Genomic DNA, 18,988 nt, shown 5'->3' on the forward strand with positions numbered 1-18,988 from the left:
TAGACACCTGGTGCAGTGACACGGACAAAGTGAGGCCAGACAGTCTGCAGAGTTACACCAAAGTCTGTGCGAAGGATGACACTGTGAGTGCTGCTTTGGAAGATGCGGATTCTGTTGGACCCAGAGCTGAATGGCAGTCTGATCAGCTGGCCATCAACCTATGATACATTTAAAAAAAACAACAACTTTTAGAAAAGTTATTGGGGTAGATGTTAAAAATATTTCAAAATGGATATAGAAATTTTGCACTTCTCATCACTTCCAGATATAATCAAATCTTACTAATCTTACTAATAAAAAATGTACTATATATAATGTATCCATTGTTTGTAGACATACGGTGAATAACTTATTCCCTACAGCAGTTAAAGAGTGTTGATTGTGTAGAGCTGATAAAAAGTTAAACATTTTCCTTCTTTCTTTTAACACATATTTTTGGTTGTTCTGATTAAATAGATTGAAGATAAGTGCACTCAAGGTTGTCTCAAAATATGCAATATGTACACTAAGTTTGGTTTTATCAAGCTATTTTAACATTTTTTTATTTAATTATATATTAGTTATATGTAATAATCTGCAAACAAAACTACACTTCTATGTAATTTACCATATTTTCCGCACTATAAGGCGCACCTAAAAACCTTAAAATTCTTCAAAAGTCGACAGTGCGCCTTATAATCCAGTGCGCCTTATATATGGACCGATATTGAGCCACAACAGATCTAGGAACTACGGTAAGCAGCAGCCAACTTCATTTTCGCCCGTAAAAGAAGAAGCGTGTGGTGCATGCTGGGATAGTTGTCAGAATGGTGGTTTGTTAATAAAGTTTGACTAACCTATCTACCTACCGACCGTCTAGAATCAGGTCTTCTGCAGGTCATTTAGCACCACGTTCTCCACGAACATGCTGTGTGCGAACGGAGAAGGGTGACCAGAGTCCGGCCACGCCCTGGCCCAGTCACGGAAGGCTCTTCTCGCTGACCGGAGTCGGACTGTTTTGTTGATATTCCCTTTTAGTGCAGCTCCATCTAGTGGATGCATAACGTAATGCCAGCTTCTACTGCAGCATCTATTCTATGCGCCTTATAGTGCAGTGCGCCTTGTATATGAAAAAAAGTTTTAAAATAGGCCACTCATTGAAGGTGCGCCTTATAGTGCGGAAAATACGGTACTTGTTTTATTTGTAGAAAATTATTTCTATCACTCACCTTAACAGTGCTACTACTTGCCATCTCAATAGCAACTTGTNTGTGCGAAGGATGACACTGTGAGTGCTGCTTTGGAAGATGCGGATTCTGTTGGACCCAGAGCTAAACGGCAGTCTGATCAGCTGTCCATCAACCTATAATACATTTAAAAAAAACTTTTAGAAAAGTTATTGGGGTAGATGTTAAAAATATTTCAAAATGGAAATAGAAATTTTGCACTTTTCATCACTTCCAGATATAATCAAATCTTACTAATCTTACTAATAAAAAATGTACTATATATAATGTATCCATTGTTTTTAGACATACGGTGAATAGCTTATTCCCTACAGCAGTTAAAGAGTGTTGATTGAGTAGAGCTGATAAAAAGTTAAACATTTTCCTTCTTTCTTTTAAAACATATTGAAGATAAGTGCACTCAGGGTTGTCTCAAAATATGCAATATCTACACTAAGTTTGGTTTTATCAAGATATTTTAACTTTTTTTTTTATTTAATTAAATATTAGTTATATGTAATAATCTTCAAACAAAACCACACATGTAATTTACCATATTTTCCGCACTATAAGGCGCATCTAAAAACCTTAAATTTCTTCAAAAGTCGACAGTGCGCCTTATAATCCAGTGCGCCTTATATATGGACCAATATTGAGCTACAACAGGTCTAGCAACTATGGTAAGCAGCAGCCGTAAAAGAAGCGTGTGGTGCATGCTGGGATAGTTGTCAGAATAGTGGTTTGTTAATAAAGTTTGAGTGTCCTATCTACCTACCGACCATCTAGAATCAGGTCGTCTGCAGGTCATTTAGCACCACATTCTCCACGAACATGCTGTGCGCGAATGGAGAGGGGTGACCAGCGTCCGGCCACGCCCCGGCCCAGTTGCGGAAGGCTTTCTTAGCCGACCGAGTCGGACTGTTTTGTTGACATTCCCTTTAGTGGAGCTCCATCTAGTGGATGCATAACGTAACGCCAGCCTCTACTGCAGCGTCTATTCTATGTGCCTTATAGTGCAGTGCACCTTGTATATGAAAAAAAGTTTTAAAATAGGCCATTCATTGAAGGTGCGCCTTATAGTGCGGAAAATACGGTACTTGTTTTATTTGTAGAAAATAATTTCTATCACTCACCTTAACAGTGCTACTACTTGCCATCTCAATATCAACTTGTCTTCCCTCTGCCTCAAACTTTAGCACATTGGAGAAACCCTGTGGCCCCTGTGGAACTTTTTCCACAGTAACCCTGAAGTGTGAGTGATTAGAGGATCCCATAACTTTGGCAAGGGTCAAGCGACATGCTCCTGGGTACTGGTACATCACTCCATCAAATGTATGATATGATCCTGGGCCTCTGATCCAACATGTTGCAAAGCTGTTTGGTGTGCACCCTCTTACTCCATCCTCCACCCTGCAGGACTCATGTTGACCACAGCTGTGAGAGCTGCAAGTCATGGAGCCGTAGCTACATGTACAGCGCCTCCCACAGTCTGCATCCAGTATGACAGTTTCTCCTGAGCGGTAGTAGTGACCCTCAAAGCTGCAGCCACAGTCAGCATGAGGGACACAGACCCCTCCACTCAGGAGGTAACCTGAATTGCAGACACAGCTCTCTTGATCAGGCAGGGGGCAGTTGTAGGTGGAATTGGGGTTGACACATGTAGATGGACATCCTGTACCCTGGGCCTCATAGTGGCTATTGGCTGGGCAGGGGATTTCTAAACACAAGAAACATTTATTCTCAAACTTTGAATATTTAACACCACTTACATTTCAAAATAATTGCAAATGACTGGCAGACATACCACAGAAGCCAGGACGCCTCCAGCTTTGAGGCTGGATCCCATTTTGTTGACACTGACTTGAGTAGACATTTAGGGCTTGGCACAGAATGGGCTGATACCCTTTGCCGACACAGAGATCATACACACAGCTATCCACAAAAAATCCTGGAGGGAGTTGTTGATGGCATGCAGCAAACGGTCCTGTGCTGTTCTCCAGAATACCACAGTGAGCAGAGTTTCTGTACAGTGCTGTCTGAGCTGCTGTGCAGCCGGCACAGGCCAGACCTTCACACTGAGGGTCACAACCAGGCTCATCATCACCAGATGCTTTCCAGCTGTTGGCAAAAACCACATCAGAGCTCACCACTTCACCCTGACGGGTTCGAAAATCATCTTCAGGGCGATTGTTGAAGTTTCCACAGAACCCACATGTGCTATTTTGGTAAGTGTAGGGCAAACTGATCCGGACATATAAACACCTGTCATAAGACACCATCAGACCAAAGTCAGTGCTGACAATCACAGAGAAACCTGACTGATAAACCTGGATAGAACCGTTTCTGAGGGAAAACGGAACTGTTACAAAGCTTCCATTGACCTGTAAGCATGACAACAAAAATAGTTACAAATATAAACAAAACACAAAATGCAGGGTCTATATTACAGAAAATAAAAAAATCCTGTTACCTTGGCCTGACCCTGATCTCCTTTAACAAGCTCAATAGTTTCATCATGAACAAAGACTTTGACCAGTTGTGTCCATGAAACATGACTGCTCCCCTGATGCCCGTTCTTCCCCTCCACTCTGTAATAGGGCAGTCCATTCTGACACTGCTCTGACAAAACGTAAGTGCATGTGCCTTGAAAGTGAAACACTGAGTCGTCAAAGGTGCAGTAATGTGGATCTCCACTGACGGTGCAGGTTCGTCTTTGCACTGTCTGGCAGGAGTACTGAAAGGCAGCTGGCCGACAGATTTGGGAGAAGGAGCAGGGATTGTTGGAGCATTGCAGCCCTTGGTTGGTGCAGGTGCATTTCTGTGCACAGGTGCTGTCACTCCAGAAAGAGTCGCCAAGTTGAACAGGCTGACCTTTAAACAATGACAGAACAGGAGTTATTTTTAGGCTGCTTTAATGATGAATAAGTTTATGTGTTTCTAACATCAAAATCAAAATGCTTTTAAAACAGAGGTGCGGTCGTCAAGAGCCACTATCCTGCATATTTTTGATATACCACTGGTCCAACACATCAGAATCAATTGGCTGAATTACCCCCTAAGTATGTAAATAAATTCTCCAGAGTCCTGCTTATGACCTAATTACCACATTTTCCGGACTATAGAGCGCACCTCACTACAACCCACAAAGTAAAAAAAAAAAAACCGGAAGCGTACATATATAAGCCACACCGGGCTATAAGTCACTGGTATCTCCGCCGCTGTCGGTTTTTCACAGGGACGCAGCAGAGGGAGCATCCTTAATAAATCTGCTATTAAGGACACAGGCCTGCATTTCCAACGTCTAACCATGGATTTGTTCACGCCGAGCTTACATGCAGCGGCTATCGATCTGTTCTGCCAGATTAATAGCCTTCAACTTAAAAGCGGCATCATATGAACTTCTCCATGTTGTTTCCAGTGATTCACTTCCTGCTAAAGAGCCCACTGGTGGTTGAAGAAAAATCCACAGAAAAGCCACTCGGGGCTATAAGCCACATGGTTCAAAGTCCTGGAAAAAAGCAGCGGCTTATAGTCCGACAAATAAGGTACTTGGTTGAAATGTGTTGAGACTCATTTAAAAGTGGCAGGACACCGGACCTCGATGCTTTATGACACGTAATCTAAGAAATGAAGTGTTTGTAGAAGATTAAACTGAAGAGCTGCTTAGAGTGATTATGTTCTCCTACCATTAAAAGTGCTTATTTTAATAGCCCTATTTTTCTGCCTTGAGGCACATGTTGGAGTTTTCCCTTATTTCCATGATATTTTATTGTTATAAATAAGTACCCTCAGTGATTATGTTCTCCTACCATTAAAAGTGCAGCCTCTTGAACCATGATCTACTTGAAATGCCCAGCGGCCGGGTACGTTGACGTTGCTGTTGAGACTAAAAGCTGAGTTAGGTCCAGTTGCATTACTAGAGAATGATCCAGGGATGTTGAAGTGGTGAGAGGAATTTTTCGTATCATATCCGGCCTGAAAATTAATTGTGCATACATAAAATTAATTTATATTTAAAGAAATATACACTGGCGGGGACCAATAAAAAACAAATAAAACATGTCTTGGTATGAGTTTGTTTGAACAGCTCTGACCTGTACAGATCTTGAGGTGGAGGCTATTGATCCATAATTCATCAGAACAAATGAATATTTGCCATTGGTAGTCAAGACTGCCTGAAAGGTTGTTTGCTGAAAAAATAAATGTATTTATTGAGAATGAATTTACAGATTAATCAAACATTATTTTATTTGTACATCAAATACACTTATATTGCCATAAATATTTGCTCACCCATTGAAATTATCGGAATCAGGTGTTACAATCACATTCATGGCCACAGGTGCATAACATTAAGCACCTGGGCATGTAGGCTGTTTTAGGCTGTTTTTACAAACTTTTGTGAGACAATGGATCACTCTCAGGAGCTCAGTGAATTCCAGTGTAGAACTGATAGGATGCCACCTGTGCAACAAATCCAACTTTGGAACTTCCTGGCTCCTAAATATTCCACGGTCAGTGGTATTATAGGAAAAAGAAGTGTTTGGGAATGACAGCAACTCAGCCATGAAGTGGAAGGCCACAAAAACTGATGGATTAAGGTCAGTGGATGCTGAAGCACAAAGTGCGAAGAGATTGCTTACTTTCTGCAGAGTCAATCATTACAGACCTCCAGACTTCATGTACCCTTCAGATTAGCTCAAGAAGAGTGCACAGAGAGCTTCATGGAATGGGTTTCAATGGTGAAGCAGATGCATCCAAGCCATACATCACCAACTGTAAAGAATCAGATGCAGTGGTGTAAAGCATGCCGCCACTGGACTCTAGAGCAGTGGAAGCGCATTCTCTGGAGTGACCATCTGCCAATCTGATGGATGGGTGTTGATTGGGCAGTTGCCAGGACAACGGTACTTGTCTGAGTACATTGTGTGAAGTGTAAAGTTTGGTGGAAGGGGGATCATGGTGTGGCGCTGTTTTTCAGGAGCTGGGCTTGGCCCTTTACTTCCAGTGAAAGGAACTCTTGAATGCTTCAGCATACCAAAACATTTTGACCAATTCCAGGCTCCCAACTTTGTGGGGGACAGTTTGGAGCTGACTCCTCTCTCTTTCAACATGACTGTGCACCAGAGTTTGGTGTGGAGGAACTTAACTAGCCTGATCAGAGTCCTGACCTCAACCCGATAAGACACCTTTCGGGTTGACCAAGGAATGGATTAGACTGGAGACAGAGACCCAGGCCTTCTCGTCCAACATCAGTATGTGAACTCACAAATGAGCTTCTGGAAGAATGGTAAAAAATACCCATAAACACTCCTAAACCTTGTGGACAACAGGTTCCCAGAAGAGTCTTGCTGCAAAGGGTGGACCAACATCGTATTGAACCCTAAGATTTATGAATGGGATGTCAAGGCAGATGAGTGAATACTTTTGGCAAAATAGTGTAGGTTTCAGGAGTCAACAACAGATCACTTACTGTTCTAGTCATTGGATAATAGGCAATTTCATGCCATGTTGCTATGAAGATCCAGTTGGCCTGAAAGTTAAGTGCTGGAAAGTACGCATTGATGTCCTGTGTAACTCGTTGGAGAAGAGAGCCGTTGGTGTACTGAACATAGTAGATTTCACCATTCTCTCTGTTGTCTAAATCAGTCCAGAACGGAGCAATGATGTCTCTGGTTCCATACATTGGAAACCGCTGAGGAGAAAAACTTGACCATGATGAATCAAAGGTCAGATGTCCGTTGTGGTTCACCTGAGGAAAAATAAAGCCAAATATTAGGCAGGACTATACATACACTTCTTGTAAATGTTTACTTTTCGTCTTGATGACTTCAGTAAAAAGGAAAGTGATTAGAAGTTCGAGAAGACAAGTAGCATACGTAAATCTGAGAGTAAGACTGTCCAAAATAGTTGAAGGTTCGTAGGAGTGAAATTCTAGGTGAGCTTCCATCATCTGAACTAGAACTTATTGTTCCAGCAATTGGATAAAGGGGTCCTAGAAAATACAAGACAGGTCACCTGATTAAATTAGACTCTTTCTGGATAACATCACGCTGAAAGGAGTAAAGGAGAAAATAATCTCTCAAGGTAAAGTCATAGGTTATTTTGTTAATTATCATTTGGGAATTAAAACATTTAGTTGGCATAGTATGTTTCAACTGTAATCCAAATTGTAAAAAAAATCTGTAAAATTTACAGTAAAAAAATTAAAATACCAACACTTAACATTACAGCATTATAGACATCTGTTTTTTGTGGTAAAGCTTAAACAACTGCTTTAATTCGAATAACTAACATTTTTCCAATGTAACATTCAAGAATACTTGTATATCAATTAATTAATTTGTACAAGGACTAAAGAAAAAAAATCTATAGGTAATGTCAGAGGACAGGTATAAACTTTCAGCTTACCCGGATTCTGTGTTGACACTGCAGCTGTAAAAATATACAGACATCATCGAACATAAAATTAAGATAATGTCAAAAAATAATAAATGGTCAAAACGTTTGTGGAAAAGTTTTGACCATTTATTATTTATTGAAATGACAGAAAAATTTTCCAACATAATATTCAAACATACTTATTTATTAATTCATTTGTTAATTAATTGGAGGAGTGGAGACAAATATAATATCAAGAAGTAAAACCAGAGGTTATTTTGTTATTTTATGTTTTACAAATTAAACATTTTGGTAACAAAACAACATTTTGCCTTCTGTTAAAAAAATCCTGCAGTTTTGTCAGACAATTACAAGAGCAGATAGACAAATGTAATATTGAGATGTGAAGCCCAAGTTCTTTTCATATTTTGTGGGGTTTTTTTATTTTATATTACGGTAACATATTATGTTGAAAGAATATTGTGTCTTATTTTAAAATATCATCTATTTTGTTAGACTATAACAAGAGCAGACATAGATAGATTCATAAATAAAATTGACATAACCAATGTTAATACCTGGGTTTTGTGAGTTTTAAACCATTAATTTCATTGGACTGACTAATATTTTCCCAGTATAATATAAAAGTACTCTTATCTACCAATTAAGTAATTACTACTACTAGTAGTAATAATAATAATAATAATAATAATTGTTTAAAACATTTCAAGTAATGTATCACTTTTTATAACTATCAAGATAGGACTGTTGTAAAATTCATTACTTTTAATTTTTCATAAATACAAATTTTTCTCTTAGGTATTTAGTTTTAAAAAAACAAAAAACATTTTCTTCTACTTTATATGTTGATATAGCATCTATCTGTCTGTCTGTCTGTCTGTCTTTACATTTCTGTTTTTAAGTCTAAGCCACCAACATCACCACTTTTAAGGGTAAAACCAATGTATAAAGAAAGCTTAAAATGAACTTTTGGGAGTTTAAAGGCTCTTAATCTGCAGGAATTGATTATATTTAGAAGAACCTATTTGTTATTGTTCTTGTATATTTAAATTCTACTTTTATGATTTTAATATTCATGAAAGCATACATTGTGTTTCACATCTCTGGATAAACTAACATAGTTGCATTCATTTAATATTGACTTCAGTAGCTACTCACCTATCACTGACAGAAGCAGCACAGGCAGTATGACTTGGCCTGCCATTCTTCAAAATCCAAACCTGATTTAAAAATATAAAAAGACACAGAATAGTTCAATATTTGAATGCAAATGCTTCAAAACAATTACTTTTACCTATAGACTTATATGAAATAAAACATTTCTGAATCAATTTTTTCCCTTTTGCTACAACAAAATGTTAGCATTACTTTATTGCAACAAAAAAAAAACACTTTTTACCTTGTTTAAGTGCCTCTCTGTGGTGAAAACATCTCGAGTGACGGCGCTGAGCTGCAACAATGCTTTATAGAGGGAAAGCTGGCAAATGCCCAATATTCCTTTTATTGAAAGACTAAAACAGCTGCTTCCTCATATTAAGACAATTTGGAGAGAAAGGTTGTCTGATACCTTTTAGGTTAAATATTGATGTGAATTTGTCTGTTTTATTGGATGATTTCTATCTGTTGTCTTGTATTAAAGTCTTATATTAAAGCTGCAGTAGGTAACTTTTATCAATTGTACTTTCTTTTATTTTTCCTTTTTTTTACATATTTGTTAAAACTGTTGTCCTGACAGTAGAATATGTGGCAGATAAACTGTCACTGCACATCATTTACTCTACATTTTTACTGGTTTTATTAAAGTTAGACCATGTTAACAGACTGATCTAGAATTATACCATTTTTTTATTGAGTATATAAATGCTGTTAAATTCAATTTAACTGTTTCAGTATAAATACATTAAAATATTTTAAATTGTTTAATATTTAAGCTTAAGATTTAAAAGAAGCTGGCAAGTTTACTTTGTAAAAGTGCAAAGAACTATTTCCATAGTTATATTGTTTTGTTATCGTAGTTACAATCTGATTCTATGAGTTTAATCTTTGAGCTCTTTGTTCACAAGTGTATAAATAATAATAAAAACAAGGAAGACTTAGCCTGGCAGCCCGCCAGGCCTACACTCAAGGGGAAACCCTGAATTAATATAGCTTGATGTAGGTTACAAGGCTGTCAATATCCTCACCGTGATAAAAGTCAAAAGAGTCCATCGAAGTCTCCATGCACTAAAGGACTACCATTCCTTCACTGTGTGTGACCTTTTTTGAACCACGTGCATCTTGATGCAGTCAGCATGTGCACCAGGATCCCTTACACGGGTTCTTTTCAAAGTTAATCACGCTTTTTCTGCTTTGCTTCCTTCCCAGGAGTTTTCTGTTTAACCCTTTTGACTGCCACACTAGTCTCATCATGACAGTTAAATGGGTTAACAACAAAACATCTAGATTGACCTGGAACATAAGATGAATCTTTCACCTGACGCCTTTAATATGAGTTAGATAAAAGAAGTGGTAGCACATAAAACCTGTTCATAATGGCTTGGATGATCAAGGGATGGAGTCATATGACAATATGTTCTCAGAACATTGAAGCATATTTGATCCAAAACAGTGTGAATCACAAATTTTGAAAAAATTGATACTCCTACTTTTCTTTCATGAGCTGGGATTGATATGCAGGAAGAGCAGCAGCTGTGGGTGAACCAGGAAGCTTTAGCATTGTGGTTGGAAAAAGGAGTGGCACACTTTCTATTCTCTTTTCTTTTTCTTTTATCAAAGTACAATTGTGAGGAAAAATCCCTGTTGCAATCACGATGGTAGTCATTGTTCCTGTTGGCTTATGTCTACGAACCGTGACTGTTTATTTTATTTTCTAACCGGATGGCCAACACACAAGCTGTCAGTTCATAAAAAAGTTGTCATTCAAACCTGTTGAATCCATAGCTCTTCTGTAAAGAAGGCAACTACAATTTCCCCAAAATACAGCATATATATATATATATATATATATATATATATATATATATATCCTTACGAATGTAAGGAGTGTGTTGCTCCACTGCTTGAATAAGATGCTAACGTCTCCTTTGATTTGGTGACAGATAAGAGGTAGCGTCATGACTGAATTATGAGAATATCTCATGTAATTGTTTATTGTCTGAGTTTTATTGAGTTGTACGGATAGCAAGCTAATCGGCTATTCCGAATTTTTGTCATTATGCTAGGGCCGGCAGTTAATTTTTATAAGACAAAATTAAATGTCTGGGTTTATATGAGTCCATCAAAACCACAACCTTCAGATTCTCCGTCGCTGACCTTCATTCACATTTTCCTGCACATATTCACACATAGAGGAGGGACTTAACTTATTGTTAGGAGTATTGAAAAGATTATTTGTGGTCCTCCATTTAACAGTGGTACGATTCAGACTGGCGCTTCGTCGTCTTTAGGTGAGATTTTCACTGAAGTTATCTTTGTTCCTTAAATGGAAATTAAGTACAACAAAGTTTTTGTCTTTTATAAATCGTGTTTTGTAATTGCACTTCTCTGAAAACTTTGACAACAAACATCTGCAACTATTAAGAAGGAAAAGACTTGAGGCACACACATCCATCCAGAGTATAACTCCCTTTTTAGAGCAACAAAAAACAATAATTAAAAAGAAACTGACTACATTGTTTCACTAAAAAAATATATTGTAAGTTTTGTTTCTCGCCTACAATTTATTTATTTATTTATTTTTACTTTTAATTGGGAAAAATCTTTGGTTCACAAGGAAGTGAAAACTGACTAATTTGGCTCAGACAGCTTTTTTTTTCTAGCCACAAGTGGCACAATTTTATTTAACACGACTGGACTCTTCATTTTAAGTTTAAAGTTGAAACAAGTGCTGATATTTAAAAAAAAAAAAAAAGAAAACTTACTTTGTTGTTTATTTCAAGAATGAAAGGTGAGTGTGAGAGAGACAGAGAGGGGGATGTGACGAAGACAGAATATGATGAAAACCTCCAGAACTGAAAGGTTCTCTTGGTTCAGGAAGCTGATGTGTGGAGACGACATCATATAGAGAGTTTTCTGCTCCAATGTTGACTCCAGAGTTTATCACCTAAAAGTCAATTGAATCCCAACTGAAGCCCAGATAAAGGTGGGTGATGTGGAACTATGGAGAGATTCTGTCTGTGGAAGCTTTGGTTTGCGATTAAAGTCTAATTAAACAGACTTAACAGCTGTGGTGGGAAGTCAGAGGCTTCTGCAGTGAGACCCATCATTACATAAAGTCTCATAGCTTTGTTTAGATGTCTAGAGCTCTTTAAAGACAGTAAGATTTAAAAGGTTTGAGAAACAATGACAGTAAATGACAGAATGGGCCAGAAATAGGACAGCTGCTTCAATACAGAGAGAAATAAAAGTAAGATATGCAAATGAGGAAGAACTGGGCTTCTGTTGATCGCTGATGACAACAGCATCAGGTGTGTGGAGATCCACCCTTCAGGTACCGGTCCTATGGCGCCCTCTAGTGACAAAACATTAAGCACACAGAAAACACCAGATCCCTGGTACATAGGTGAAGCAGTGCTCTAAAATAGTAAAAAAAAATAAAAAAAATACAGGAATACTCTTCAACAAGTGAGGAAATGCAACAATGATTAATTTATAATGCATCAAAATAGTTTTTAACTGAGGACATAGAGTGGTGGTCAGACACTTATGGTGGAATGAAATGTGATTTAGAGTTTGTATCTTTATGAGCTGACTGATAAAACAGCCTGAAAGAATTGCAATAACAAGAACTGGGTGCAGGAGTTTGCATTTAAGTTTCTGACATGATGTTTTTAGGAGTTGTTGGTTTTTCCACTCTTTCAATCAAAAATTGGAGATATTAGTCACCCGAAGGTCAGATTGTTAAGGAAGTTTTAATTAATGTGGAATTAAATTATTTTGTTTAGAAATTGTACTTTCTGAAACCTGTGGTATTATTAAGCCTTTTTGAAACAAAGTATATTTCCCACCAAATGAAACAAAATTTAGACCATAATAAAATCCTTGTTTATGTCATTCAGTCTGACACTTTTACATTTATTTAGGTAATATTTTCCAATCCATAGTTAATAAAAAAGAAATCCACAGAAGAAACAAAAAGCTGAACATTACATTAATCTCACAAATGGTATAAAGCACAACAGTGTTGCAGATGTTAGAAAAGTAACATTACATCTGTTTCTCACCTAATTATGAGTACAAACCAAAACCCTGAAACACCTCTTATAAACATGAAAAGTAACAAAACTGTACTGGATTTTAATATGTGATTATTCTTTCATCTCATTTGACCAGAATTCTGATCATCAGCAAACTGACAATCAGGGTAACGACTGCAGTCAGATGGCCTGAAGCACCGTTTCTTTGGATTAGTCCACCTGTGTAAAAAAAGAAATATGCATAAATTTTGTTAAACACAATATTATCTTTGTAATTACAAAATAATAAACATGTGATAGAACTTTACCAGTGTTTGGTTGTGTCCCAAGTACCAGTGGTCCAACTGACAGAGCTGCAGAGTCATGGTAAGACACGTCCATCTTAAATAGAGTGTGGTGACCCGGGTAGCAATGCTGGAAAAAAAGGAGACCAGCAACATTAAAGGTGTGCAACTTAATATAGCCACAAAAAGCACACAATGAAACTTACAGTTCTGCAGTTGTTGCTGCTCAAAAGACACAAGTGGACACTGCAGTGCAAGAAAATCTGTGTGTGGTTGGTGAAGGTGAACATCCTGAAGGAGAAACGAGACACAGTGGAGGCACCGTTCTGAATCACCTCTACGGTTCCATCTTCTGGATTAGGACACCTGTGAAGCAGAAGCAGATGCATCAGTTAGACTGTCAGCAAGAAGACACTGAAATAAATTATAAAGAATGACAAGATGGTCTCATTTACTGCGAAGCAATGAGATCCCAGCGGACAGGGTAGTTTGCTTGGTTGACTGGTGTGGCCCAGCAAGAGTCCAGAACTGTGGCAAATTGGCGCTGATCCACCCCTTCTGTTCGCACCTCCAAGAAACATGTATCATCGACTTCTAGTTCTACGTTTCCATTAGTGCTGAAGGGGAAGTGGAAACCTTCATCCTCATAGGGGATCATCCTCATACGATACGATCCAGTGCCAACAGGGTGTTTTTTCCTCAAAATGCTGCAAAATAAAAATTTTAACGGTTAAATCACATCAGATGCATTTAATGGATGGTTAAATGCAGCATGGTATAACCCTTTTGCTCGTATTCTGACTAATGCCAGGGTAAAAAGTTCACATTACCCCAGTTTTAAAGTCCCTACACCGACTCCCTGTATCTCAGAGAATAGACTTTAAAATACTGCTGTTAGTTTATAAATCACTGAATGGCTTAACGCCACAAAACATTAAAGATCTGATGTTGCTGTATCAATCTTCCAGAACTCTGGTTCTGGTTCTGCTCTGCATCCCCAGAACCAGAACCAAACATGGAGAAGCAGCATTCAGCTTCTTGTTCAGTTCTTTTAAATCAAGGCTAAAAATTTACCTCAATAGTGTTGCTTTCGACCCATAATCACTTGAACATTGATGAACATATTTGTGTTTTGATTATTATGATAATGGCACTCGACTAAACATAATCAATTGGTGACTATATGGTGTTTATATGACTTTATTTTTGTCCTTTTAAAATATAAAGCACTTTGAACTGTTGTTGAAATGTGCTATACAAATCAACTTGATCAAGCTGGTCAAAATAAACAGTGAAAATTGTATCATCACCTCTCCACAGGATTGATGCCCACAGCCATTGACAGAGCTTGAGCCAGAGGGTAAACACAGCAGAAACGCAGATGAAGATTCCTCTGACGGCTGATCAAACCTCCATGAGGATCCACATTCCCCTGAATAGTGTTCTCATACATGAAGTGAGTTCCATTGCTCTAAACAGTGAAATGACAGAATGCTATCAATCAAGTTAAGTAACATATTGGAAGCTTTAAAGAAGATGTTCCAGTTCATGAACTTTACCCTAAGAGCTGTCCCACACAGATGGTTGTCATTGTCAAAGTGGAAGACGAGTCGTCCATCCTGAAGAGTCCCGTTGCAGGAGCTGTCTCGGAGATGGAGAGCACTGGAGTGGAAGCCCGCTTCAAACAGCTGGCAGCGAGATACTGACATGGTACCAGAACTGCTGGAGCATTCGATGTTTGAGTCTGCTCACCAGAGGGAAAAACATATTGAAGTTTAGAGACCAGCTACAGGAACTGATGCAGGAAAACTAAGATTCTGCTTTCAATTTGAATACCAACTGTAAATGAAGAGCAAACAAACTATGTTTGACTCTACAACATAATTATTATTAGAGCTCTTCATAAGAAAAACAAAAAGTTCAAAGGTGTTGTGCTTACCGTAGCTCTCATTGTTGGGTCGATGATGGTGCTCGTCACAGAAACAGCCGTACACACCATCTTTCTTACCACACCACTCATGCTCTGCGCAGTCCAGCTGTTCACAGGGGTCCGTCTCAGCTGAGTCAAATATATCAGAAAAGGCCAAGAAAGTTTCAAAACATAAACATTGTGTAAAACCACTCATTGTTCTGACAATGTATTGAGCAAAACTAGCATACCACAATGCAAAGGAGAGCGCCAGTCGGGGATGTTTAGACCCAAATTGGTGCAGGTTTTCTCATAAGCAGAGACAGCTGAACATAGCATGCCATTGGCTGGCGTATAGAGACAGAGATCATAAACACAGGAAGTGAAAAATGGTTGTGGGTCAGAATGCAGATGACAAGAACTGAATGGGCCACTGGTGTTGGTGATGACTCTGCAGAGATCTGTGTATTCTTCCATGAAGCGACAGTCACTTAGTCCATCACCGCTTCTTTCAAAAGTGGATCCACATCTAGAAAAGTCGTTAGACATTTAAAAATTTTAGAGACAGCAGACATATGCACAAACTTTTGCAATTGTTGAAATTTTATCAGGTTAAGGCAAATAAGTGGAGCATGAGCTCACCCTGCTTGGCTTGTCTCTGATTTCCAGCTGTGGCCAAATTGGTTGTCGTTTTTGGCCAAAGTACCGTTGGGCAAAACTTTGTCATCAGTGGGATCACCATTGAAGTTCCCACACATCCCACTGACTCTGTTCTGATAGTTGCGGCCCATCCTGACCAGTAAAGTACTGGAGCCATCAAACTGGACTACAACATCAACAGCATCAAACACTATGTAACTTCCCTGCCTCATCACCTGACCAAACGTTCCTGCAGTCGTGGGAAGAGAAACCTCAGCTCCATTTACCTGTTATGATGAGAGTTCAGAGAGTAAACCAGCTTTGGGAGAAGAAAACATTTTTTATCCTGTATTTAAAATAAAACTTACCTTCACTCTCTTGTTAGATCCGAGCCTGATATGAACACTCTCTGGATGATTTGAGAGGTATATATCAACTGATGACACGAAAGACACAAGGTTGTTTCCTCTGTGTTTGTTGGTGGCCACGACTTTGTACTGAGTTTCATTGCTGCTGTGTCTCAAACTCTCAGTGATGATGTAAGAGCATGATCCCTGAAAATGAGCCAAGGCTCCATCAAAGGTGATGTAATGTGGGTCACCCCATACTGTACAGGTAGACATGGCATCATAACAGCCCAGATGGCCATCTCTGATGGTGCACTCTTGTGCAGGAGTGCATGATGAGGGACTGCAGATCAGGACATTGGGTGCACGACATTCACATCGTTGGGAGCAACCGTCTGTCCAGAAGGACTCACCAGCCTGCAAGATGAAAGAACAGTGAAAGCATTAAGATGTGTGACAACAGTAAGAATACATGAAACTTGAGGTAATAAGGAATGCACTGCAATACTTTTTCTCTGAGTCAAATCATAGTTGTAAAACTGCATCATGCATAACCTAATTCATAATTTGCCCTTGCCAAGTTTCCACTCCTTCCTGCCAGTTAAGACTTTTGTTAATCACTGGAATAATTTCCAAACTGAGTACCAAACAAAAGTTTGAGATCATGTATTTCATGTGTCGTCACGTTTTACTGTTGACCAAAAGAATGTAATCTCCAAATAAGTCATAGGGAACACTTAAAGTACTTTATCACACCGCACTCACTAACATGCACACCGATTGGCAAATTAGAAGGCTACTAACTAAAAGCTCATTGACAAGTGGAAACTCTCCCAAAAAGAGGGTAATAAATATGTCTACTCCAAAGTACTTCAAAATGCCCTGTTTTCAGACACAAAACAGGTTTGGTTGTAAATCATCTTCCACGCCGCTAAAGGCACACCCCTGTTTTACATATGGTTATGAGGAAGGAACGCCTCGAGGAAGAAAAGCTAGTGGTTTGAGCTAGGATAGCAGGAACAGAAGGCGGGAGGGTACCTGTAGAAGCCGGTCGGCAATCAGCCAATTTTGCTGTGTAATCCCTCAAGAAGGAATTATGTTTGTCTTGAAATGCAACACCTTTAATCATCTTTAATTCTTCAAAGCCACTCTGGCAGTGCTGTTTTAGCACTTGCATTCAGACTTTCCAAGCTAACTTGATGAAGACTAAAGTTACATGAAATGACCTACATTGAAATAGAATCCATCATATTGGCAGCCACAACTTTCCACAGGGACACAGTTTGATCCACTCCTGGAAAAACCTTCATCACAGAAACATCCCTCAGAGCAAACATGGTCACAGGCAGCATCAATGCTACTGGCACAGGTGTTGCCACAGTCTGTTCCACACAGCTCATAATGACTGTTGACTGGGCACTCAATTCCTGTATACATGATAAGATAAAGGATGACACGTTGGTTAAACAACTATCAACAATTCTAGATACTCAAAAACTAGAATTTTGATGATACTCCCTTCCATACTCACTGCAAGTGGTGTTTTGCCTCCAAGGGTAGACTCGGACATTAGCAGACTGACAGGCACTGACGTACGTCTCTAGAGCCCTGCACAGAAGATCACTGCCTCGATTTCCCGACACACAGACATCAAAGACACAGTCATTGAAATATGGTACTGGATCCACCTCCTCGTGGCAGAAGCTGAAGGGGCCGTCAGCTGCCTGAATCACCTCACACTGGGCCCTGGCCGATCGGTCATCATTGCATTGTGCACATGAAGAGCCACAGCCCTCACTGCAAGTGTAGTTCCCAGCAACCTTCCAAGCTGCTCCAAAAGCTTCTGCTGAGTTGGACGATGCTCCACTTGGGGTGTGGAAGTCATCATTTGGATTTCCATTGAAGTTTCCACAAAGTCCACACATGTTTCCTCTGATCAAGATAAGAAAGACTGAATCAAAAATGTTGAACAAATAGAAACAATCTCGGGGAAGAAAACACAAAATGTTATGAAACTTTGAAAAACTACGATTTGTGTAAGGATTAAACATGTTTAAGTTGATAATAGTGAACTCTATTGCTGGCTAAAGTTGTAAAATATCAGTATCTAGCCAGTTAACAACATTCAAATTTAAGTTTAAGAGCTTTCAACAATATTAAATAAAAATATGTACCTAACTGATGTGGTAACTTTTTGTGTAGTAGCACCATGGTATTGAAATGAAAAATGAAAAGACATTAAAATAAATTTCAAAATAAAATGTACATTTATATACAAAAAAACTATCTAAAACTTTATGTGCATATTTTGTACAAAAGCAGTGATTATATACTTGTGTAATAGTCCTAAAATGGCATTAATTTGAAAAAAAAATGGATTATACTGACCATAACATTAAAATGCGAACTGTGTTGAAAAGTACATAGGCTACCTGTAGCTTGGGGGTACAGAAATAGACACTGTGCTCCTTCCATCATACATGACATTCAGTCCAAACTCTGCTTTGACAACTGTTTGAAATCCACTTCCAAAAATTGACAGGCTTTCATTGAAGACAATGGGAAGGTTTCTCGTGATTCCATTCACCTACGGAGATAAAAATGTGTTTCAGGTAGGATGAACAACTGACATTTTTGGACTACTATAGATGCTGCCATTTAAGAACTCAACTATTTTTGGTGATGTATTGAGAAGAAACATTTTGGTTTTTAAAAGTTCTTTAGAAAATTTCCTTCCAATCTGAACTTCAGACAGTGTTCAACATATTCTGTTAGAATAGGTTTGACTTACCTCCACAGTTCCCCTGTTGCCTCTCGACATGCGCACTTGATAGCCCAAGACACCAACAACAACTTCAGCCGTGATAGAAACTGGTAATCCAAACCACGGTTCATTCTTTGCTTTCACAGAAAACTGGTGAAGGTCCACAGTGTCATTGCAAACTGTTGCCAGAACATAGCGGCAGGTTCCCTGGAAGTCGTAGGCCTTGCCATCAAAGGTCAGGTA

General features: G+C 38.8%; 1 protein-coding gene across 1 annotated transcript in view; it reads right to left on the reverse strand.

The window, feature by feature from the left end:
- The window catches only part of LOC103129548 (alpha-tectorin), a 108,254-nt gene that overhangs the window by 8,823 nt on the left and 80,443 nt on the right, over nt 1–18,988 (reverse strand). The window contains exons 26-27 of the mRNA XM_016665184.1: nt 14,646–14,830; nt 14,397–14,557 (exon numbers count right to left, since the gene is read on the reverse strand). Coding sequence (XP_016520670.1) covers nt 14,397–14,557; nt 14,646–14,830 — 346 coding nt within the window. The remainder of the gene's footprint in view (nt 1–14,396; nt 14,558–14,645; nt 14,831–18,988) is intronic.

Source organism: Poecilia formosa, unplaced genomic scaffold (genome assembly GCF_000485575.1).
Source record: "Poecilia formosa unplaced genomic scaffold, Poecilia_formosa-5.1.2 Scaffold555, whole genome shotgun sequence".
In the NCBI taxonomy this organism is placed as follows: Eukaryota; Metazoa; Chordata; class Actinopteri; order Cyprinodontiformes; family Poeciliidae; genus Poecilia; species Poecilia formosa.